The 24,331-nt window shown below is 39.7% G+C and overlaps 1 protein-coding gene across 11 annotated transcripts in view; it reads left to right on the plus strand.

Moving 5' to 3' along the window:
* The first annotated feature begins 410 nt into the window (after positions 1-410).
* Positions 411-24,331, plus strand: part of PCNX1 (pecanex 1) — a 353,336-nt gene continuing 329,415 nt past the window's right edge. For 5 of the 11 annotated variants that reach the window (XR_010405241.1, XR_010405239.1, XR_010405240.1 and 2 more), the window contains exon 1: positions 411-1,031. Coding sequence is in view for 6 of the 11 variants with exons in the window: in XM_064571268.1 (XP_064427338.1) it covers positions 879-1,031 (153 nt within the window). In the remaining 5 variants the exon portion in view is untranslated. The remainder of the gene's footprint in view (positions 1,032-24,331) is intronic. The other 6 variants (XM_064571266.1, XM_064571267.1, XM_064571269.1 and 3 more) reach the window with 4 other exon arrangements.

Below are 24,331 nucleotides of genomic sequence, written 5' to 3' on the forward strand. Positions count from 1 at the left end.
TGAAATTTCTATTAATTTATCTGTCTTTGGAAGTAGTAAATCCTTCCAATCCTGGTGTAGATATTTTTCTCACCCGAGGGCGCCTTTGTGACTTTTCATTAGTCACCAGCTGTATCGAATTCTCCCGGGCCTTTGATAAGCATCGCAGATACGAGCCTCACTGTTCCCAGGTGTTCCCTAAGCATCATAAAACGTCAGCCAGGATGCTGACAAGGTTCTCAAGACAGGGTTTGGGACGGTGAAGGCTCGCGTTGGGGCCGGTCAATGCGCCTGGCAGGGTGGTTTACCCGGCGCGGAAAGGGGTGTCCCGGAGCCCGCCCCCCGGGGCCCCGTCCGCGGCCGCGGCCGCGCACGCTTCTCCCGGGCGCCGACAGGAGGCGCCCGCCGTGGCCGAGGCGCTGCGGGCACCCGCGGGGAGCTGGCCTGGGGGGCGGAGAGGAGGGGCTGGAGGGGGCGCGGCTTGCTCCCCGTCCCTCCCGGGCGCCGGGCCTCCCTCTCCGCCAGGCCCAAGGCTGGTGGCCGGCGGGGGTCGCGGCGGCGGCGGCGGCGGCGGCGGGCCGCGGGCCTGGGGGCCTGGCTGCGGCTCCGGGTGTTAGGAGACAAGATGGCGGCGGCGCTGTGGAGGCTGGTCTCCTCCTCTCCTCCGCTCTCCTCCGCCCCGCCGCCCGCCGCCTCCTCGGTCTCCTCCTCCTCGTTAGCTGCCTCCTCCTCCTCCTGCAGCAGCCCTAGCGACCGCCGGAGCGCCGGCCCGCTCTCCCGGAGCTCCGCAGGGGGATAGACGCGGCAGCCGCGGGCTCCGGCGACCGACCGAGGCCGAGCTGGGGCCGGGGCGGGGACGGCGGCGACGGCGGCGGCGGCGGCGGCGGCGCCGGGTGGGGATGGGGTCGCAGACGCTGCAGATCCTCCGGCAGGGGGTGTGGGCCGCGCTCAGCGGGGGCTGGTACTACGACCCGCATCAGGCCACCTTCGTGAACGCTCTTCACCTCTACCTGTGGCTCTTTCTGCTCGGCCTGCCCTTCACCCTGTACATGGTGAGTGTGGGGGCGGGGAGGAGGGGGGCCCCTTCCCGCTTCCCCTTGTCGCTGGCCGGGAAGCGCGGGCGTTCCAGGGTCCGGCGGGCGCTCGCGCCTCCCGGGCTCCGGGCCGGGGTCGCGCCCTGTCCTCTGCCCGGCGCGCGCCCGCCGCCCCCTCGGGGCCCACTGTCCCACTGACTGTAGTGCTCCCCTCCCCCCCCGAGGCCCCACTCTCTTCTCTTTAGGGTGTCCCTTATGGCGGTGATGACAGCAGGGACGAAGCAGCAGCAGCCCCCACCTGGCGCCCCCTTGTGCCCCACCCTTTTACGGGGAAAGAGTGGCCTCCTGGGCCCCGGCTTCGGGGTCCTGAACCTGTAGCCCCTCCAGCCTGTCCACCCAGGAGGAAAGCCCAGTTAGGGCTCCCTGCCCTCCACGTTTTGGGGCAGGCGCCGAGCACTCTGCTCCTAAGGGACGCCGCATTCAGCCTTGGCACGCGTGCTTATTTGCGCTCCGTTCCGCGCGCCCGGGCCCCCCTTGGGCACTCCCTTCACGCGAGGCGGTGCGCTCTCCTCTCTCCGCCTCGCCCCTGGTCCGCGTGCGGGGCCCTCGGAGCGGGGGAAGAATGCGTGGGCTCTGTTGGGAACACGACTGTGGGGCGGCCGGCCCCTTACTTGAGAATAGGTGGTGGTTGAAAACCTGGCTCCTCACCTTCCTGCCTCTCAAAAATTGTTTTTGCTTACCACGGATTCTTTTCTGTTCTGCCCTGTGGTCAGTGGCTGCTGTGTTTTCAGGCCAGCTTTGTGGGGAGGGAGCGGGGGAGATACGGGGAATCTGGCTGGCATTTCAGATTTGTTTGGATTGGTTCAAGGCCGTTTACTGATAGGAAAAAGGAAGTACTGCCTGTTGCTGAATTCAGTACGATCGGCTTCTCCGAATGATCTAGGTCTTTACGCTGTATTTTCACTGGAAGTTGTGCGCACATTTTTTTTTTTTTTAAACACATTAGGTTAGGGTGGGGCATTAGGGAAACTAATGTGGAAGCGAGATGATATTTAAACTTCAGGGTTTTTTTTTTAAGGTTTAGTTAAGTTTTTAAAGTAACCGGAAGGCAGGAAAGGATGAAAACTTTTTATTTTAGGAGAATTCCTTTTAATATATTTCTGTTAACTTTGTGGCTTTTCATGGAGCTATATAGTAAGAAAGTCTGGGAGTACGCCTAAGAAGCGCTAAAGTGAGGATACCCCATTCTTTCCTAAGTGAAGCTCCTTTTCACTGATTGGCAGGAAAAGTGCCAGCTTGGGGGAAGATGTGCGAAATTTCACATTCTCAAGCAGTTTAGTTTTTCATTAAACTTGTTTTGAAGGGACTTACTGCTGGAGGTAAAAAAAAAAAAAATTTTTTTTTTTTTAAATATTGATGACTGATGACTTATTTTTTTAGGGGACTTGTTCAGTCTTGTCCCATTCTGAAAATGTATCATGAAGTGTTACAATTTTCAATTAATTCTGGCTTAGGGGGTTCTGTTTGCACTGCTCTACCTTCCAGGAATATGACATCATTAAGGAACAGGTTAATTACTTCGGGTGTAAGAATTCTCAGGCTGTCACAGAGCTTTCATAGCAGATTTCTCTTATATCCAGGAGAATTGTAAATTTAAGACTGAAACTGGTACTTGAGATATAAGGATTAGTTGCTGTGTCGCTGTGTAATGTTTCCTTGTAAGCATGTGAACTGTGTTAGTGGCTAAGTCTGTGTAATTAGCAAACATTACTAAAGGAAATTAGAGCAAATAGAAAGCAATACTTTGAGTTTACTGTTTCATTTTGGGAGTTTACTCAGTTAAGTTTAATTCACAAACATTTGAGTGTCTACTATGTACTGGGCAGTTTGCTAGATTCTGGGAAAATTGCTTCACTGACTTTCTTGTCTCAGTTAACAGCAAGTCTACTCTTCCTAATCTTTTAAAATATCTCCTTGATTCACCTTTCTCCCTTTTCACATCCAGTTCATCAAATCTTGTGGGTTCTCTTTTCAAACCCTAACTAAAATCCAGTTAATCATCATCATCACTCGGTTCAAGCTATCATTATGGCTCCCCTGGATTATTGCAGGATTTTAATGAGGTTCACTGCTTTTATTTTTTAATCTCTATTCTTGTTACGGAAGTCTGGTGATTCTTTAAAACAGATCATGGCACTCTTCTGCTCTAGAGCCTGCCCTCCCATGTGTCTCTATTATGCCCCACCCTTTTGCCTTCTTAGAATTTTTCCCACATAATAACTAATGTTCCTGCCTCAGGGCTTTCACTCTTGCTTCCCCCCCCCCCCCAGCCCCCATGACTCTTCCCCTCCAGATATCTGTGACTTGCTCCGCTTACTCAGATTTCAGTTATATGTGAAGCTCTCCCTGATAACCCTATGTAACATAGCAACCTTCCGGCTCCTACAGTATTTTCTAGCCCTCCGTCTCTCCTTTTTTTTTTAAATATCCCTTATCACTAATTGGTATATATATTAGTATCTCCTGTTTCCTTGGAGTATTAGCTCTGAGGAGGGCAGAGACTTTATTTTGCTCACTGCTGTATTGTCAGGACCTAGATCAGTGCCAGACACAGAGTAACCACTCAGATATCGAATGATTAGAAATGTACAAGACACAGCTTCTGCCTTCAAGGAACTTAAAATCTAGCTTGGGGGTAAGGAACAATTTACAAGCATTAGAACTGTTGTGAAAAGGTAAGTACAGAGTGACCCTGAGTTTATAGTCAGCATTGATTCTAGTCTAGGGGCAATCAGCAAAGACGATTTGTCAACATTTTCATTTATTTTTATTTATTTTTTAAAGATTTTATTTATTTGACAGAAAGAGACAGTGAGAGAGGGACACAAGCAGGGAGAGTAGGAGAGGGAGAAGCAGGCTTCCCGCTGAGCAGAGAGCCCCATAGGGGCTTGATCCCAGGACTCTGGGATCATGGCCTGAGCCCAAGGCAGCCGCTTAACCGACTAAGCCACCCAGGCGCCCCTATTTTATTTTATTTGAGAGAGTGAGAGGGTGTGCACCCGAGGGGATGGGGAGGGACAGAGGGAGAAGCTGACTTCTGCTGAGCAGGGAGCTGGACATAGGGCTTGATCCCAGGACCAGGATCACGACCTGAGCCGAAGGCAGAGGCTTAACCGACTGAGCCACCCACGTGCCCTGATTTGTCAACGTTTTCAGAAACATTACTAGTTCTACAGTATTGAGGCAGATAGTTGGAAGTATACACTTGAAGCAAAATCCAACATTCCATGTAAAAATAAGAGCTCTGACCGTTATAGATTATTATTTGTATATTCTTCCAATAATAATTATCAAGGATAGTGACTATGAAGCAAATAGGTTCTTTATCCCAAACGCTGTGTTCTCATTTTACTGATGAGGACACCTGAGGTCAGCCCCAGATGACTTGTTTTGTGACCTTAGGCAGATAAAGAGCTGGGTTTTATAAGGGCTTTTGTAGCCATTGTATAGGTAGTTTTTGTTTGTTTATTTTTATTTTTTATTTTTAAAGACTTAGAGTTCGAGCATGTGCATGAAAGTGCACAAGCTCCGGGGGGCCAGGGTGGGGGTGGGGCAGAGGGAGAGGGAAAAGCAGGCTTCCTGCTGAGCAAGGAGCCCTATTTGGGGCTCCATTCCAGGACCCCGGGAGCATGACCTGAGCCGAAGGCAGACGCCCAGTGACTGAGCCACCCAGGCGCCCCCTGCCCCACGTTTGTTTTTTTAAATTAAAGACCCAAAGTCTATGAAGAGGTAGTATGTTACATTAGGTAGAGTTTCAGGGCTTTTTGTATAGGAGTAAAACACTTTTGCTATTAGTAGTTTTTGTGGATACTTTGAAAGGTAGAATTTATAGTTTCTGCAATTATAAATCATTTAAGTAGTGAAAATGAAGAAGTAATTTTTTCCTTCTTTCATTGTCCCTTCTGTTTCTCTTAAGACACTCACCCCATTTTCACTTTCTATACAGTTGACCTTGAACAACATGGGGGTTAGGGGTACCAACCCCCACTCAGTATAACTTTTGACTCCCCCCCCCCCCCAAAACTTGGCTACTAACAGCCTACCGTTGACCCTCAGCCTTACTGGTTACACAAACCGTCAAGTAACACATATTTTGTATGTTATATGTATTATATGCTGTGTTATAATAAGGTAAGCTAGAGAAAAGAGTGTTAAGAAAATCATAAGAGAAAATACATTTATAGTACTATGCTGTATTTATTAAGAAAAATCTGTGTTGTTAAAGGGTCAACTGTAATCATTTTTGCACATGGCATGTGACAGATGGTGAGCTTTGTAGTCATGAGCTTTGTGGCATTTTTGTGTTTTGGAAAGCAGATTGGAATTGGTGTTGTCTTGATTTGTGAATTTTGGCTCTTATTGATTGTGAGGCCTTTGGGTGAGACTGCCTTTCTGAACCTTGATTTACTCATTTGTGAGATACTTCATGTGTATTTTGTAAGCAAATATTTGTGAAATAAATTATTCACCTTCAGATTGGCCTTTAGTAAATGTCATTTGGAAGAATGGCCAATTAGAACAGTGTTTTCCTCTATAATGCTGTATGACTGGAGGAGATTAGATAACTCTCGATTTATTAGTCAAACCGTTATCTTGTTGATTATTGTTTTCTTCTCCAAAGAGTTATATCCCTAGGTGATGAAATATATATATATATATATTTTTTTTTTTTTTTTCCCTAAAGGTTTTATTTATTTTGACAGACAGTGAGAGAGGGAACACAAGCAGGGGGGATGGGGGAGGGAGAAGCAGGCTTCCCGCCAAGCAGGGAGCCTGATGCAGGGCTCGATCCCAGGATCCTGGGATTATGACCTGAGCCAAAAGCAGACGCTTAAGGACTGAGCCACCCAGGTGCCCCCTAGGTGATGAACTATATAACATTAAAATCAGTTTACATAAACGGTTTCGGACTCCATTTGATGTCAGAATCACTTGAATTTGAACGTGTTAAAAATGTGCATGTGCGTGTGGTCATTCTGATGCAGAATATCTGGAGGATGGCCCATTTGTTTGTATTTTATAGACATCCAGGTCAGCTTAAAAAACCTGATCAATATGCCCCTAAGTCCCATCCTCTGACCTAAATCCAGCTGCCTACTCATCATATCCTCTTGGCTGTCCCACAGGCATCTCAAAGGTATCATGTCTAAATTGTTCATGATTCCCTGCTAACCCTTCCCCACACCACCACGACCAAACTTCTTTTCTTACTCTTTGTCACTATAGTTAATGGCACCATCATGTATGTAGTTGCTCATACTGTCTTCCTCCCCCTTGCCTTATGAGCAAATCTTACCAGTTCTGTCAGAGTATCTCAGACCTTCCTTTCTACTTCCTAGTTAACAGTTTTTCTTTTTCATCTGTACTACTACTTTAGCTTCTATTCTTGCCTTTTACAACTCTTTCTCCGCAAAGTAGAAGACATCCATCTATTCATGTTATTCTCCCTTTTTAATATCCTTCAGTGATTTTCTTTTACACTTAGAATAAAATCCAAAATTCTTACTAAGGCCTCAGTTAAACTAATTCTACCTTTGTCTGAAATTTGTGCCACAGTTACACCACTGGGCTTTCGGTTACTTCAACCTGCTGAGCTTGTCTTCCTTCAGGGCCTTTGCATGTGCTGTGACTTCTGACAGGATATTCTTCCCACTGCTCTTTGCAAAGCTGGCTGCTGCTTGGTGGTTAGGGCTGGGCTTAAATATCATCTCCTCAGAGAGGTCTGACCTGATAGCCATAAGCAGGTTCTCTCTCTTTTTTCCAGCATTCCACCCTGTAATTTTCTTTTATGGTTCTAACCATAAACACATATCTTTACTTATTTGCTGTCTCTGATATCTGTCCGCCACCAATACCTTGTACATTCTGTGAGGGCTGGGATCATGTGATTTATTTGGCATTGTATATCCAGTGTCTGTTGTCATGCTTGGCTGATACAAGCTTTGACTAAATACTTGTTGAAAGAATTTTTTATAATATATGTGAACCTTCTTTAGACTTATCAACATAACTGAAAGAAAATATTTAGGAGTGGGGAATTACTGTGGTAGGCTTTATTGTATGGTGGAGTTACATCTTACCTGGGGGTTAGGTTCAGTATCCGTGTGCATGACAAAAATCAAATGTAGAATTATTGAAAAATCAAATGTAGAATACCTCTGGAAAAGCCCTTAAATTCCTCAAAGTGTAGCATATATAGGTTTTCTGTATATGCAACTTCATAAACATATATTCACACATACGTATAGTAATATATACTATATAAATCTATGGAGAGATTATATTCAGAAACTAAATTATCCATATCAAATTTATGAAGGTTTCCATTTTTTCTTCCAGGTTATTTTATTGTACTTTCTGTAGCTGATGTTTATCATCTACAGAATGATAAAACCCTTTATTAGTAAGGATTTCTCTGAGGCCGTCATGTCATTTTCTTTTGCAAAATTTAAAAAGATTTTAAAGATGTAAGCAATATTTTGTTATGATGACTGTAGGACTAGAACAGTTTGTCCTAAAAAGTTTTTAATTAGGGAAGTTATTGTATTATAAGTTAGCAATTAAATGTGATTATTAGTATCTTATTAGTATCTTCTGTGTCCTTTTTTTTAAGATTTTATTTATTTATTTGAAAGAGAGAATGAGAGAGCATATGAGAGGGGGGAGGGTCAGAGGGAGAAGCAGACTCCCTGCTGAGCATGGAGCCCAATGCAATGCGGGACTTGATCCCCGAACTCCAGGATCATGACCTGAGCTGAAGGCAGTCGCTTAACCAACTGAGCCACCCGGATGCCCCTCTTCTGTGTACTTTTCTAGGAAAAGTTTGATGAATAGTTGGTGGTGTGTTTTGACCTATATCCTGTGCCTTTTCATACCAGTATTTTCAATAGTAAGTATCAAGGTGTATGTAATTGTTTCCATAATTGGCTATGACATAGATACAGTTCTTGTCTCTTTATTATGTCACCTATAATAAATTAAGGATACATTAAGATGGTTTACAAATGAAGTTCCCAAGAAAGCAGCCATATTTGTCAACTTCTAGAAATGCTTGTGAATTTACAAAAATGGCTATTGATTGCTAAGATCTTTTAGTGTCTTTTGTTAAAGATGGAATATTTTCTACCATTTGAGAAATTACTCCAGTTGTTAAATCATTTGGTAATTGAAAAACTAGGAAGGTTTCTATTCCTTTTCCTGCCTTCAAATACATATATTTAACCGCGTAGTTTGCCTTTGCTAGCTGGCTTTACTGAAAGGTAAATTTTTCCAACATTTTATTATGAGAATTTTCAGACATAGAGAAAAGTTGAGAGAATTATACCCACCACCTAGCTTCTATAATTTTTTAAATTACATGTCGTGTGTCTGTGTACCCCTCTATCTATTAAGACCTTTTTTTTTTTAAGATTTCAATTTATTTATTTGACAGAGAGTGATAGCGAGATGGGAACACAAGGAGGGAGAGGGAGAAGCAGGCTTCCCGCCAAGCAGGTAGCCCGATGTGGGGCTTGATCCCAGGACCCTGGGATCATGACTTGAGCCAAAGGCAGACGCTTAACGACTGAGCCACCCAGGCAACCCTTAAGACCTTTTTTTAAAGGGGGATGCTTGTGAAGTAAATTGCAGACATCAACCTAGATTACCCTAAACATTTCAGCATGCATATCATCAGCTAGAGTTCTAATAGGCACAAATCCTAGCGAACCATTGGATGAATTTTGAATTTTGATAAATACATGCACTTGTGTAGTCCAACCCCATCATGTTGTTGACCATTAATGTCACCCCAGAGACTTCCTGCTTGCCCTTCCCAGTCAACTCTCTCACCCTTACTCTGAATTTTTTCCCCCCTTGTAGATTAGATTATCCTGTTCTAGAACTTCATTTAGATGGAGTCATGTAGCATTACCTTTGTGTTAAGCCTTTTTCATTCAGCATAATGTTTTTGAGATTTATCCATGTTGTATATATCAGTAACTTGTTCCTCTTTTTTGGTGAGCAGTATTCTTTTGTATGAATATATTATAGTTTGTTCATCTTTATCTAGTCTCCTGTAGAGAGGACCTTATTTCACTTTTTGGCTTTATGTAAAAGGTGTCACCCCAACATGAGGGTAGGTTTTATCAGGATTCAAAAGAAATCGGAAAACTTTATTAAATATCAAAAACATTTTCTCTCCCCAAATAAGAACATGTTTTAATTTAAAATTAGTGATAATTGCATACTTTATCCTCTCATTTTCAATTTTTGTACTCCTTAATACTGCACTTCTCTTTGCTCAGTATTTAGATTTTTTCTGTCAGTGTAGTAAAATCTTTGTTCAATATATATATGTGTGTGTGTGTGTATGTATTATTATATTACATATATATATATATTTGTGGGGTTTTCTGCTAAATCCAAAATTATAGGTAAGTAAAAAGAAAATAAAAACCACTTGTGATCCCATTCACCCAGTCTGTTGAACATTTTAGTAAGCAGAGTGTATTTGGAGCTTATAAATATGTATTCTTCTTTCTTACAAAAATGGGCTTATAAAATTTGTACTGTTTTGAAGCCTATTTTTGCTTGACTATAAATTGTGAATGTTTCCATGTGGGGGGGAAAAAGTAAGTTTTAATAGCTTTGTAGTAGGTCATAGTATAGATGTGTTACAGTGTATTGAATGTTGGAATTCAAGAATGTTGGAATACAATTACAGTGTATTGAATGTTGGAAAAATTTTATAGGTTGTAATTTTTAGCTATTTAGAAAATACTAGGGTGAATATTCTCGCAGTTAAATCTTTTATTAGTCTTTTGTATAAATTCCTAGAAGTAGACTTGTTGGATTAAGGGATATGCATATTTGTGTTTGATAATCATTCAGTTTACAATGAGTGAGTCTTTCTTTATATTGAGAGAGAACATGAATGAGAGAATGATGGATAATAATGCAAGGTTCCTGAGAAGGCAAGAGAGGTTTGTGGTCCATAGAGCGCAGGTAGTAAGGGATCATCCTCAGGAGGAATGCTGGTGGAAGAAGGGATGAACGGTTTTTGGTGAAAGTTGAGGGAGGTCTTTTTTAATTTTGATAGCCGCTTTGAAGTATAGAGTGTTTTCTGTTGAGAGTGAGGGGGGAGGTGAGGAGGATATTCAGGTTTTGAGGAGGATTTCCAGAAGGTGAAATGCTATCCTAATTTTTGGAGATTGGGAAAGTGAACTCACCAGCAAGGGATGGTAGGGTTGCTGGGCAATTTTGAGGATACCTTTGAAGAACATGAGTTCGGATTGTTGAAGAGGAATGTTCAGGAGAGAAATTTGGGGTAAAATTTACTCACAAATTATCACCTCGGTATAGTTGTCACCGACAGGGGTTAATTCCAAGCCACAAGTAGATAAGATCTGGGGATAATTCATTAAAAAGAAAATGGGTCAGACAGAACTCCAAGGCCTAAAAATCAGCAAAGGAGACAAGAAAGGCAAGAGGAAAATGAAGAGAGGAACCTGTTACAGAAGCCATTGAAAGAGAGTATTTTGAAAAGAAGAAAATGGTAAAAACAAAACAACAACAACAAAAACCAACTTGCCCTCTGAAAAGGCTTTCGTAATTTAAATTTTCATCAACAGTGTTGAGAGTACTTCCCACCTCCACTTAACACTTTCCCAAACAGGATGTTATTGTTGTAAATTTCTTATTCAATGGAATGTTAAATAAAACCATTTCAGTAATATTCTGTTTTTGACAAAAGATTCTCTAGAAGTACCTTTTAATTCAAACAGTACAAATTAAAGATTTTATGGCACTAATGTATATCACATAACTTAATCTTTGATCTTTTCTCTATATTCTGTAGTCAGATAATTTTCATAGCAGGCAACTGATAAATAAGCAGAATGTTTCTTTTGAGAAGAGGTTGATTGTTTCTTTCTGTTATCTATAATTTGAGGTAAATCAGATGGTTTTCCTGTGTCTCTGCATAGCTGGGGAGGGTGGAGAGTTATTTTGTAGGTGGGCTGGGACATCCAAGATACCCAGAAATAGTAACACAAAAATAGCATTGACTAATGGTATGGAAAAGGGCATATTGCAACAAATATTTTCCTGCTGTTGTCTTCTTTAATATATATAGGTGCATTTTACTAAACCACAGTAAAATTAGTAGCTACTGATTCTGATTGCTTATTTCCTGAAAAAGTTGGTTAAATGCTTTCTTTGGTAGAATTGTAAAATAGTTCAGAATTTCTTTCTCTTCTCTTATCATTAGAACCAGAGGGGTTGTATCTTTTTAAACTTGCACTGCTGGTGCTAGTCTCTGTTGCTTTGTGTTATGATAAGAAAGAAAAAACCTAGGGAAAGGCAAGCCATTTCCTTTTGAGGTTTTTAGGGGGAAAAAAAAAAAGTCCTATTTTGTAGAGGTTTGTACAGACCAAATAGAACCCTGAGTGCCAACTGTGCTGAGAATAGGCAGGAAGATTAGTCACAGATTTGAGAAGCTTGAATTATGTATCTGGGTGTTTTCCTTTTCCTACCCTTCCTTACTCCCTGAGTGTTGTCTAGACATAAACTAAACAGATTTAACCACTAAAGTTATCTTTAAAACTTTATATTTTGAAATAATTTTAGATTTACAAAAAAGTTACAAAAATAGTATAGTTTTTGTATACCCTTTGCCCAGCTTTCTCTAATATTAAAATCTTACATAACCATGGTACATTTATTAAAATGAAATTAACGTTGGTACAGAACTGTTAAACTATAGACTATGAGGATTCTACTAGTTTTCCCACTAATATCCCCTTTCTGTTTTAGGGTACAATCCGGGAACTTAATTGCATTTAGTATCCTCATTGTTAATATGGTTTTCTTACTGCTTTCCCTTACCATGTTGGGATTCTATTTTTTTAAGGAATTTTACAATTTACAACTGCTTATCAAATTGCATATTATAAGAAAAATTAATGAAAGGTTTTATGTCTGGGATCGATACATTTGAGATGGACACGAGGGGTGTATTCTGAATGATTTTTGAACCCTGCATTGCCCATTAACCTATGTTATGCCATTTTAAAATTGAGATATTTCACATATGAGAAATTGTATGAAATGAAACAATCCTAAAGATGAAAATGACTTTAGACATCATTCACGCAAAATGGACAGCAGTGTCTTAGCTTCCTGTATAATGCTGTTCTTCCCAATTTATAAATTAGAGGCCATGAGACAAATATACAACCATATTACAGGGTAGAATATGACTTAATTCCTTATGTGTCATACAGTGTTCAGGAATTGGAAGGAGGATGCAGATATTTCCTAGAAGGCTTTATGCAAAGGATAATTCTACATTCAAACATTTACTGTATGCTGGGCACTGTGGTAGGCCTTGGGGTGGGGGGACCTTTATGAGGTTTGTTACTGGAGTTGGAGCAGTGTTTCTTTCCCATAATCTTCCCACCAGGGAAATGAATCTTTGTTCTGGAGAAAAGATTGTTTATTAAAAGAAAATACGTTCTGAGGTGTAGTGATTTGCTCTGCTATCAAGTATTTTTTGTAATATATCCAACATGTTAAGTCTTCCTCAGTGAATTATTTTTTTAACTTCACACAATATCATTTATACCCATAATATTACTGTCTCTGAATAAGTATCTGGAATGGTTAAAGGAAAGGATACAAAAACAAATAGTTAAAAAGAACCCAGAAAAACCAATTATCATTTGCACTATCTTATTTATGCCACAACATACGCCACAGATGAAGCATTGCACATCATTTCCAGAAGCATCACAGACCCTTAAGACAATCCAAGTGAACTTTGCAAGGGAGTAGAGAGGGCTTTTGGGGCATTTTAGTAAGGAAATCCTCAATTTAAAGGTTTTTTAAAGGTAAGAAATTTAGTTGACCTAAAAAATATACTGTATTATCAAAAAATCTTACCCTTTTCAGTCCTTTATGCCACAGGAATATTAAAATATGCAGTATGTGCTATTGAAGAATAGGCTTAGAGTACTTTTTTTTCAGTTTCTTAATATGAATTTTCATATGAACAAGAAAGTTGGAAGAATAACACATGTTCATCCATATCTCTGCCTAGATTCAGCAATTATGAACCTTTTAAAAAATCATATTTATGGGGTCTGGGCGGCTCAGTTGGTTAAGAGGCTGACTCTTGATTTCGGCTCAGGTAATAATCTCAGGGTCATGAGATTGAGCCCCGCCACAGGCTCTGTGCTGAGCAGTCAGCACAGAGCCCACTTGTCCCTTACCCCTCCCCCTCCACTCCCACCCTACTAGTGCATGTGTGCGTGCTGTCTTTCAAATAAATAAAACCTTAAAAAAATCACATTTGCTTCAACTGTATACTGATGTATGATATATATCAGTACATACAGCTGTATACACATTCTTACACATGTATACATCTGATACATCATGAGTCTTTACCACTAAATGCTTCAGGCTTCATCTTCATAACACTTTTATCATATTGAAGATAAAATAATTCTCTTATACCTAACATCTAGTTTATATTCAAACTTCCCCAGTTATTCCCCAAAATGTCATTTATAACTAGTTTTTCCAAACCAGAGATGCAGTTAGTGTTTAATCATTTCTCCCCCATCCAAGTGACGTTTTAATTAGTCAAGGCTAATCATCTTTTTTTTTTTTTTTAAGATTTTATTTTCTTGAGAGAGAGAGAGCATGAGCGAGAAGGACAGAGGGAGAAGCAGACTCCCTGCTGAGCAGGGAGACCAGCCTGATGAAGGGCTTGATCCCAGGACCCCTGGGATCACGACCTGAGTCTAAGGCAGATACTTAACCGACTGAGCCACCCAGGCGCCCCAAGGCTAATTATCTTATAGAATGTTCTGCGTTATGGATTTGTCTAATTGTAATGTCATTTGTTTCCTCTCTATTCTTTGTAGTTCCTGTAAACGTAAACTTTATTGTCCAAAGTTATAGTTTCTAGAATTCACATATTTTAACATGATATTTAACATGATTAGTGTTGTATTGCAGATTTTCCTTTCATTGTTGCTTTGCCTTTGATTTGGTAATCTTACGTATTTACTGACAGATTTTACTGGCATCATTTTTGTTCATATCATTATGCAGTGTCACTGTTACTCGAGCTTTCATTATGGGTCTATTTTGGCTTATTAAAAATGTATTGGTACATAAAATAAGGAAAGTCAAAGTAATTGTAAAATCACAGAATGTACCACATAGCTCTTCCCACTATTGTAGGCATTGGCGTGTGGCTTTCAACTAATTATAACTTTATATTTTTTTGCTTGTTAATAGGTTGAGGAGAATTAGAATTCTCCACGGGATGGTTTCAAACTATGCCCCACACTTCTCTGCTCACTCTGAGTCACTGTTCATCTCTTTTCCTTCTCTTGCAGCAAAAGTTGTATCACAGCACAGGCTAGAGTGAGGCTATTGTAGAGATAATCCTGAGTCTGCCTTTCATTAATTTTTAAAGGAAGTTACTGAGCAGCTTTGGAAGATTATTGGAAATCCTTTTTATGTTCCTTACTAGTGTCTGTCATGATGCTCTACTTGAGAATTGCTGGCATATAGCACGGGACACAGGCTTCTTCACAGGTGATACATGGGACAGAGTGGTCATTACCTTTCTTAAAAAAAGAATCCCAAACCCACCATCTAATAATTGGGAATTAACTTGCCTGAGGTTTTATTTTGCTTCATTCCGATAAATCTGTACCTGAGAGGAGATTCTGGACATGTGTATTTTGAAAAACAACCCCAAATGTACCAACAGAAAAAGCCCATTGGTGACTTTGGTAGATACCTCAAGTTAATAGTTACTAGCCTGGGAGGTCTTGGTCTCTTATTTGTGAATGTCTGAAAATACCTTATTGTTTCCTGGTTAGGTTGTCGGTTTAGGTCTCTGCATTTTTCAGCAGTGAATAAATTACTGAATAACTTTAATTCAGGCTGTAGCCTGAATTATCAGTATCAGTACTTGTACTGATAATAGTGGTGCTTACATGGTGCTTTTTTTTCTTGAGCATTTCACTTTCCAGGTAAAAAAAACCACTATTAGGTATTATTATGAAAACAGTACTGTCTGTGGAAACTGTATGAGTATATACAGTCCATAATAAAGGTATAGTCCAGGGCGCGTGGGTGGCTCAGTTGGTTAAGCGACTGCCTTCGGCTCAGGTCATGGTCCTGGAGTCCCAGGATCGAGTCCCGCATCGGGCTCCCTGCTCAGCAGGGGGTCTGCTTCTCTCTCTGACCCTCCTACCTCTCATGCTCTCTCTCTCTCTCAATAAATAAATAAAAATCTTTAAAAAAAAAAAATATAGTCCAAAGCAGAAGACCAAAGTAAGAATCAACAGTGCTGTGGTGCACATTTGTGTATAGAAGATCTTGCTTGTGGGAGTATACAACATAAGTTTCTAGAAAAGAAATTGCTACGTCACGGGCGCCTGGGTGGCTCAGTTGGTTAAGTGACTGCCTTCGGCTCAGGTCATGATCCTGGAGTCCCGGGATTGAGTCCCGCATCGGGCTCCTTGCTCAGCAGGGGGTCTGCTTCTCCCTCTGACCCTCTCCCCTCTCATGTGCTCTCTCTCAAATAAATAAATAAAATCTTTAAAAAAAAAAAAGAAATTGCTACATCAAAGAGTATGCATATTTAAATTCACCTAGATGTTGCCAAATTACACCTCAAAAAAACCTATACCTATTTATATTTTCATCGATGTGAAAGGACCTGTTTCCCTTTGTTCTCACCAACACTGGTTATTACAAATTTTTTGCAATGTGATAGTGTAAAATGGCATCTTGTTTTAATTTGTTTCTTTAATAATAAGTTCAAGTATCTTCATATGCTTAGTAGACATTTATATTTTTTAAGTTGCTTTCTGTATCCTTTATCTTTTTTTGAAAATCATGTTATGCTAAGTGATTTTTTTTTTTTAAGATTTTATTTCACAGAGAGACACAGCAAGAGAGGGAACACAAGCAGGGGCAGTGAGAGAGGGAGAAGCAGGCGTCCCGCGGAGCTGGGAGCCTGATGCGGGGCTCCATCCCAGGACCCTGGGATCATGGCCTGAGCCGAAGGCAGATGCTTAAGGATTGAGCCACCCAGGCGCCCCTGTTGTGCTCAGTGATTTTTGAGAGCCCTTTTATGTATAAAAATCAGCTCTTTGTCATATATTAAATTTTCTCCCTACTTTGTCTTATAACTTTATGATTGGGTTTTTTGAACATACAAATTTAATATTTTTAGTAGCCATATTTACTAGTTTTCTTCATGCTTTTGAAGCCCTTCCCTATTAAAAGTTTATTTTAAAAAAATCCATGTTTTCATCTAATTTTTTAAATTTGGGAATAAATTTGCATGGTTAGATTAAAACACACACATATTACTCTAAAGGTGGTAAAAATTTGCCCTTTTATACCTGCCCACCATCTTCCCAGTTCTCCACTTGTACTGTCTCCCACCAGAAACCACTGTGAATCTCACCACAACCTACAGATTCAAATTCCCCCACTTACAGTATTCTGTATATTGTTCCCCTCACACTTAATATATCTTAAACATATATGCATCAGTACCAAAAGGGTTTCTTTGTGTTTTTTGGGTTTTTTTTTTTGAGATACACTTGATGTATAGCATTATGTTAGTTTCTGGTATACAACATAATTCGATATTTGTATATATTGTGAAATGATCACAGTAAGTGTAGTTAACATCTGTCACCATGCATCGTTACAATTTTTTGTGATGAGATCTTTTAAGATTTATTCTCTTAGCAACTTCCAGATATGCAATACAATATATATATATATTTTTAAGGTTTTATTTATTTGACAGAGACACAGCAGGAGAGGGAACACAAGCAGGGGGAGTGGGAGAGGGAGAAGCAGGCTTCCCGCCGAGCAGGGAGCCCGATGCGGGGCTCGATCCCAGGACCCTGGGATCATGACCTGAGTGGAAGGCAGATGCTTAACGACTGAGCCACCCAGGCGCCCCTGTGATACAATATTATTAACTGTACATTATATCCCCATGACTTATTTTAGAACTGGAAGTTTTTACCTTTTGACCTCCTTCACCCATTTTGTCTATCACCACCGCCCCCGCCCCCTCCACCTCTGGTAATCACTACCAGTCTGTTCTCTGTATCGATGAGCTCAGTTGTTTTAGTTTTGTTTTTAGATTCCATGTATACGGGAGATCATGTTTATTTTTTCCCCCTCTGTCTGACTTAATTCACTTAACATAGTGCCCTCAAGGTCAATCCATGTTGTGGCATATAGCAATATTTCCTTCTCTTTTATGGTTTGATAACAACATTCAATCGTGTATATATACCACAATTTCTTTATCCATTTATCCATTGATGGACACTTAGGTTGTTTCTGTGTCTTGGCTTTTGTAAATAATGCTGCAGTGAATGAAGGGGTGTGTATATTTTTTCAGGATAGTGTTTTGTTTCCTTTGGCTAAATACCCAGAAGTAGAATTGCTGCATTATATGTTAATTCTACTTTTAACTTTTTGAGGAACCTCAATACTCTTTTCCATAGTACCAATTTACATTCCCATCAGTGGTACACAAAAGTTCCCTTTTCTCCACATCCTTGCCAACAATTGTTATTTCCTGCCTTTTTGATAATAGCCATTCTAACAAGTGTGTGGTGATATCTCATTGTGGATTTGATTTGCATTTCCCTGGTAGTAATGTTGAGCACCTTTTCATGTACTGTTGGTCATCTTTATGTCTTTGGAAAAAGTCTATTCGGATCCTCCACCCATGTTTTAATCTGGTTGGTGTTTTGCTGTTGAGTTATAGGAGTTCTCTATATATTTTGGATATTAGCCCTTTATCAAATATAGGATTTGCAAGTATTTTCTCCCATTCAGCAGGTTGCCTTTTCATTTTGTTGATGGTTTCCTTTGCTGTACAGAGCTTTTTAGTTTGGTGTAGTTCCACTTGTTTATTTTTGCTTTTGTTGCTTTTGCTTAAGGGGTCAATCCCCCCCAAAACCTTGCCAGGACTAATGTCAAGGAGCTTACTTCCTATGTTTTCTTCTAGGAATTTTATGGTTTCAGGTCATAGGTTTCTTTTTTTTTTTTAAAGATTTTATTTATTTTTTAGAGAGCGAGCGAGAGAGAAACAGCATGAGAGGGGAGAGGGTCAGAGGGAGAAGCAGGCTCCCCGCTGAGCCGGGAGCTCGATGCGGGACTCGATCCCAGGACCCCGGGATCATGACCTGAGCCGAAGGCAGACGCTTAACCATCTGAGCCACCCAGGCGCCCCAGGTCATAGGTTTCTAAGTCTTTAATCCATTTTGATGTATGGTGTAAGTGGTCCAGTTTCATTCTTTTGCACATGATTGCCCAGTTTTCCCAAAACCATTTATTGAAGAGACTGTCCTTTCTCCATTGTATGTTTTGGATCCTTTATTGTAAATTAATTGACCATATATGTGTGGTTGTATTTCTGGGCTCTTTATTCTGTTCTACTGATCTGTGTGTCTGTTTTTGTGCCAATACCGTACTGTTTTAATTATGGCAGCTTTGTAATGTAGTTTGAAATCAAGGGGTGTGATGCCTCCAACTTTGTTCTTTTTCAAGATTGCTTTGGCTCCTTTGAGTCTTTTGTGGTCCCATACAAATTTTAGGATTGTTTCTTCTATTTCTTTTGAAAATGACATTGGCATTTTGTTAGGGATTGCATTGAGTCTAATTGCTTTGGGTAGTATGGATATTTTAGCAATTTTTAAAAAAGATTTATTGGGGGGGAGGGGCAAAAAGAGAGGGAGAGAGAGTCTCCCAACTTGGGGCTTGATTTCACGACCCTGAGATCACAACCTGAGCTGAAACCAAGAGTGAGATGCTTAACTGACTGCACCACCCAGGCATACCTGGACATTTTAGCAATATTAATTGTTTCAATCCATGAGCATAGAATATTCATTTATTTGTTGTTTGCTTTCAGTTTCTTTCATCAGTGTCTAACAGTTTTCAGTGTACAGGTCTTTTACCTCCTTGGTTAAATTTATTCGTAGGTATTTTCTTTTTTTTTGGTCAGTTGTAAATGGGATTGTTTTCTTAATTTCTCTGATAGCTTGTTAATTAGCGTATAAAAACATAACAAGGGTGCCTCAGTTGGTTGAGAGGCTGACTCTTGGTTTCAGCTCAGGTCATAATCTCACAGGTCATGGGGTCAAGCCCCCTGTTGGGCTCAGTGCTCAGTGGGGAGTCTGCCTGAAGATTCTCTCCCTCTACCCCTCTGTGTGTGCTCCCTTCCCCTCTCAAAAAATAAATCTTTTAAAAAAAGAAACAACACATTTTGGTATATTGATTTTAAATCCTCAACTTTATTGAATTCATTTATTTATTCTAATAGTTTTTCTTGGTATTTTGGTTTAAACAGTCTTTGAGTTTTTCTAAATATAATATGTCATCTGCAAATAGTGAGTTTTATTCCTTCCTTTCCAATTTGGATGCCTTTTATTTCTTTTTCTTACCTAATTGCTCTGGCTAGGACTCCTAATACTACGTTGAATAAAAGTAGTAAGAGTGGGCATCCTGTCTTTTTCCTGATCTTAGAAGAGAAGCTTTCAGCTTTTCACTGTTAAGTCTAATATTAACTGTGAGCTTGTTATATAAGGCCTTTATGTTGAGGTATGTTCCTTCTGTACCCACTTTGTTGAGAATTTTATAAATGGATGTTGACTTTTGTCAAATGCTTTTTCTGCATCTATTGAGCTGATCATATGATTTTTATCTTTTATTTTGTTAATGTGGTCTATCACATTGATTTGCAAATTTTTTTTTTTTTTTCAGATTTTATTTATTCATTTGACAGAGAGCACGAGCAGGGGGAGCGGTAGGCAGAGGGAGAAGGAGAAGCAGGCTTCCTGCTGAGCAGAGAGCCTGACTGCAGTGGCGGGGGGGGGGGGGGGGCGGCACGGGGCAGGGTGGTCTCTATCCCAGGACCCTGGGATCATGACCTGAGCTGAAGGCAGATGCTTAACTGTCTGAACCATCCAGTCGCCCCTGATTTGCAGATGTGAAGCCATTCTTTTTTTTTTAAGATTTTATTTATTTATTTGACAGAGACAGCGAGAAAGGGAACACAAGCAGGGGGAGTGGGAGAGGGAGAAGCAGGCTTCCCACAGAGCAGGGAGCCCAATTTGGGGCTCCATCCCAGGACTCTGGGATCATGACCTGAGCCGAAGGCAGACACTTAACGACTGAGCCACCCAGGCACTGCTGTGAAAAACCATTCTTGCATCTCTGGAATAAATCTCACTTGATCATGTTGTGTAGGATTCTTTTAATGTATTATTGAGTTTGGTTTGTTAATTTTTTCTTGAGGATTTTTGCATCTATGTTCATCTGGGATATAGGCCTGTAATTGTCTTGTAGTGTCCTTGTCTGGTTTTGGCATTGGGGTAATGCTGGCCTCATAAAATGAGTTTGGAACTGTTCCTTCCTTTTCTCTTTTTTGGAAGAGTTTGAGAAGGATTGGTATTCTTTAAATGGTAGAATTCACCAGTGAAGCTCTCTGGCCCTGAATTTTTGTTTGTTGGGTTCAGTTTTTTTTTTAAATAGTTGCAAAGAATTCCATTGTATGGATATATTATTTATATATATACATATATTTATATATTATATATGATGTGTGCATAGTATATTAATATATACATTAATATATAATATATTATCTATCTTATATATTATATGCATATATATTGTATATATAGACATTTAATTTGTTTGCCAATTTCTGTTAACACAAACCATACTGGGGTAAATAATTTGTATAAATGTCATCTTAGCTGTGTCCAGGTATAGTATTAAGTTAAATTCCTAGAAATGAGATTGCTTGTTCAAAGGATAAATGCTTTTGTAATTTTGAAAGATATTGCCAAATTGCCTTTCAGAGGGGTTGTATCACTCAGCATGCTTGGAAGCAATACATGAGAGTATGTTTGTGCTCACATGTGCCACAGTCTCACATAGTTTTGCTATTTTCATAGGTAAGAAATAGTATCTTAGAGTGGTTTGATTTGCATATCTCTTACTTTGATTGGGGTTGAGCAGCTTTTCATATGCTTAAGAGTTGTTTTTTTTTTCATTTCTCTGTGAAGAGTTCATGTGCTTTATCTATTTTCTCTTAGCTTGTTTCTTATATCTGAGCACTGCTACGTATTAAGGAGATTAGTCCTTTGTAATATAATTGCAACCATCTAATAATTTTATAGTCTAGCCCATTTGGAATTTATTTTGCTGTAAGCAATGTGTAATTGTCTAGTTAAAAAAAATTTTTGATAGGCCGTTGTCCGAATCAACCTAATTTATTAAACCATCTCATATTTTTCTTAATAGTTTAAATGCCATCCTTTTCATAATCTAAGTTCCCACTGGGGTATTTGGTTTCTGTTTTATCAGCTCTTACATGGATACCATATTTTTTTGGTAACCCCTGTTTTATATATTTAAATATTTTTCACAGTAGGAGTGTTGTTAATCTTACTAGGTTTTTTGTTTTGTTGTTGGTTTTTGTTTTGTTTTTTGCTATTCTTGCATGTTTATCCATTTTGTTCAGTTTCCCAGGCATGCTATGGAATTTGTGATTGGAAGGCATTGAATTTGTAGATTACTTCAGGGAGGGAAATTTGATGTCTTTATAATACTGAGTTAAGGTGATCTCTTCCTTTCTTTTATGTTCCTAAAGAGAATTTTCTTTTTAAGTTTTTTTTCTGTTAACTTTGTACATTTTCCCTTAGTAGTAGTATTATTACTATATTTTAATTTTTAACATAGTGTAAATAGAACCATTTTTTTTTTACTGTTTCTAACTGGTCATTGCTTGTGTATGAGAAAACTATTGATTTAAAAAAAAATAACTTATTTTGTTTTGTTTTGTTTTTAAGATTTTATTTATTTGAGGGAGACCAAGCAAGAGAGCATAAGCAGGGAGAGTGGCAGAGGGGGAGGGAGAAGCAGGCTCCCCACTGAGCAGGGAGCCTGATGAGGGACTTGGTCCCAGAATTCTGGGATTACAACCTGAGCCAAAGGCAGATCCTTAACCGGCTGAGCCACCCATGCGCCCCCAAAATAACTTATTTTAGAATAGTTGTAGACTTACAGAAAAGTTGCAAAGGTGGTACAAGAAATCCCATATATCCGGCACTAATTTCTTCCTGCTGATTACATCTTGGATTACTATGGTACATTTATCACAACCAATGAACCAATATTTGATAAATCATTATTAATTTAAAAGTCCGTATTTTATTCAGATTTCTTTAGTTTTTACCTAATGTCCTTTTCCTGTTTCAGGATCCCATCTAAAACAATTGATTTTAATTTATTGATTTTGCAATCAGACACTTTATTAAATTAGCTTATTTTTTTCTAATTTCTGCTTATTTTAAAAGGATTTTCAGATATGCAGTTATGTTTGTAAAAAAATAATTTGAAGTTCTTTCCAATATTTATACTTTTTTCTGTTGTGTAATTGCCTTGCATAGTACTTCATATATTTGTATTAAATAATGTTGAAAATATGGACAGCTTACCTGGTTCCCAACTTTAATGGGAATGCTAGTGTTTTATTATTAAGCATAATATATTATTATTTGAAGTATAGATTCCTTTTCTTTACCATGTTATAGAAACACGTCTCTATTTTTTAATGACTTCAGTTGTGCACTGCCAGACACAAAATATTTACCTTTGGGTATTCTGAGGTCTCACAAGTCTTACCTAGCTCATCTTTTTTTGTAGCTCATCTTTGGTTCCTCTGAGCCATTTCTATTTGGAGGTCTTTCTGTTTGCTTATCTTAGTTGTGTTTTTTTTTGCCACTACATTGCTTAAACGTGATTGAAAACATCATGGTTATTGTGTCATTATTACATGCCCATGCATCATCCACTTTCACATTTTCTCCTCTAATCGTCTCCGTAGCCGTGTGAAATGAAGATGCTGTTATCCCGTTTGACAGTTGAAGAAACTGGCTCAGGGTCATGCACCTCGCCCTGCCACTTTTCCGCTTTGACAGGACCACCAGCACATCACTCTTCGCCATCCTCCTCCACACAGATGCACAAGATGCTTTTCTGATTAATCTCCCGAAAGCCTACCTGTAATGGATTTGAGATGAATTTAGTGTCCCCTGATCTTTTTTGATATGTATTCTGAATCTGGAACTCTCAGAGCTGCCCTTCCCATCACTGTCTAATTATATCCTAATCTTGGCTCCTCTTGACTGCATATTGTGTGAATACAATGGGAGCCCATTATAAAACACAATGTTCTCCCAGGGATTTTGTTATGGTTCTCATCTATACTTAAAGTGAGATAATTGGTCTCACTCATCATTTTGGAGGGAGGGGTTACTTAGCCTTATTCTATGGCATGTATTATAAATGGATTTTATTAAAATTTAATGTCCTTTCACTTACTGGTCTAATGTGGGGTTCTTTCCCTGCTATGTTTATATAAAATACTATTTCCTTCTTGCTGCTGCTATTGCATGTGCTCCTTCACACCAGCTGCAGAAATACAGCATTTGCAGTCTGCTTATATCCCGTCCATTCCAGTTTTTTTGTGGACAAAATCAGGAACTGTAGTTCATATGACAGTGTAAAGGGCAGCAAGAGAAGCAATTGCTGCTACTTATCTGCATGTTTCTAGGGCTGGGGGATTTTAACGGAATTTTGCTATAGTTCCCACTTTTCTAGTTCGTGGAGGCCAGGGATGGTGCTAAACATCCTTTAGTGCATAGGGCAGCACCCATAATGTAGGACTGACTACCTGGCCCCAAATGCCAGTATTGCTGAGGTTAAGAAACTTGCTCTAAAGCATACTTTCTCAGTGGATATGATGTTGCCTTCAAGGGGTGAAAATTAGTTACTTGATGGGGGAGGGTGGGTGGTGAAGAAATCGTTCTGTGTATAAAGTACACATGTACATACCGTACATACAGTGTTAGTGTATCTGGTGATAAAATTTCATGAGGGGGAGTGTTTCAAAAACCTACGCTTCCATGTGTTTTTCCATGTGTTTTTCTTTTACTCTTATGCTGCTACCACATTTATTTATTTATTTATTTATTTATTTATTTATTTATTTATTTATTTATTTATTTATTTATTTGACAGAGAGAGAGATAGCGAGAGCAGGAACACAAGCGGGGGGAGTGGGAGAGGGAGAAGCAGGCTTCCCACCGAGCAGGGAGCCCAATGCAGGGCTCGATCCCAGGACCCTGAGATCA

This window comes from Mirounga angustirostris, unplaced genomic scaffold (assembly GCF_029215605.1).
Source record: "Mirounga angustirostris isolate CCGP_5_RB_7025 unplaced genomic scaffold, mMirAng1.0.hap1 SCAF_9, whole genome shotgun sequence".
Taxonomy (NCBI): Eukaryota; Metazoa; Chordata; class Mammalia; order Carnivora; family Phocidae; genus Mirounga; species Mirounga angustirostris.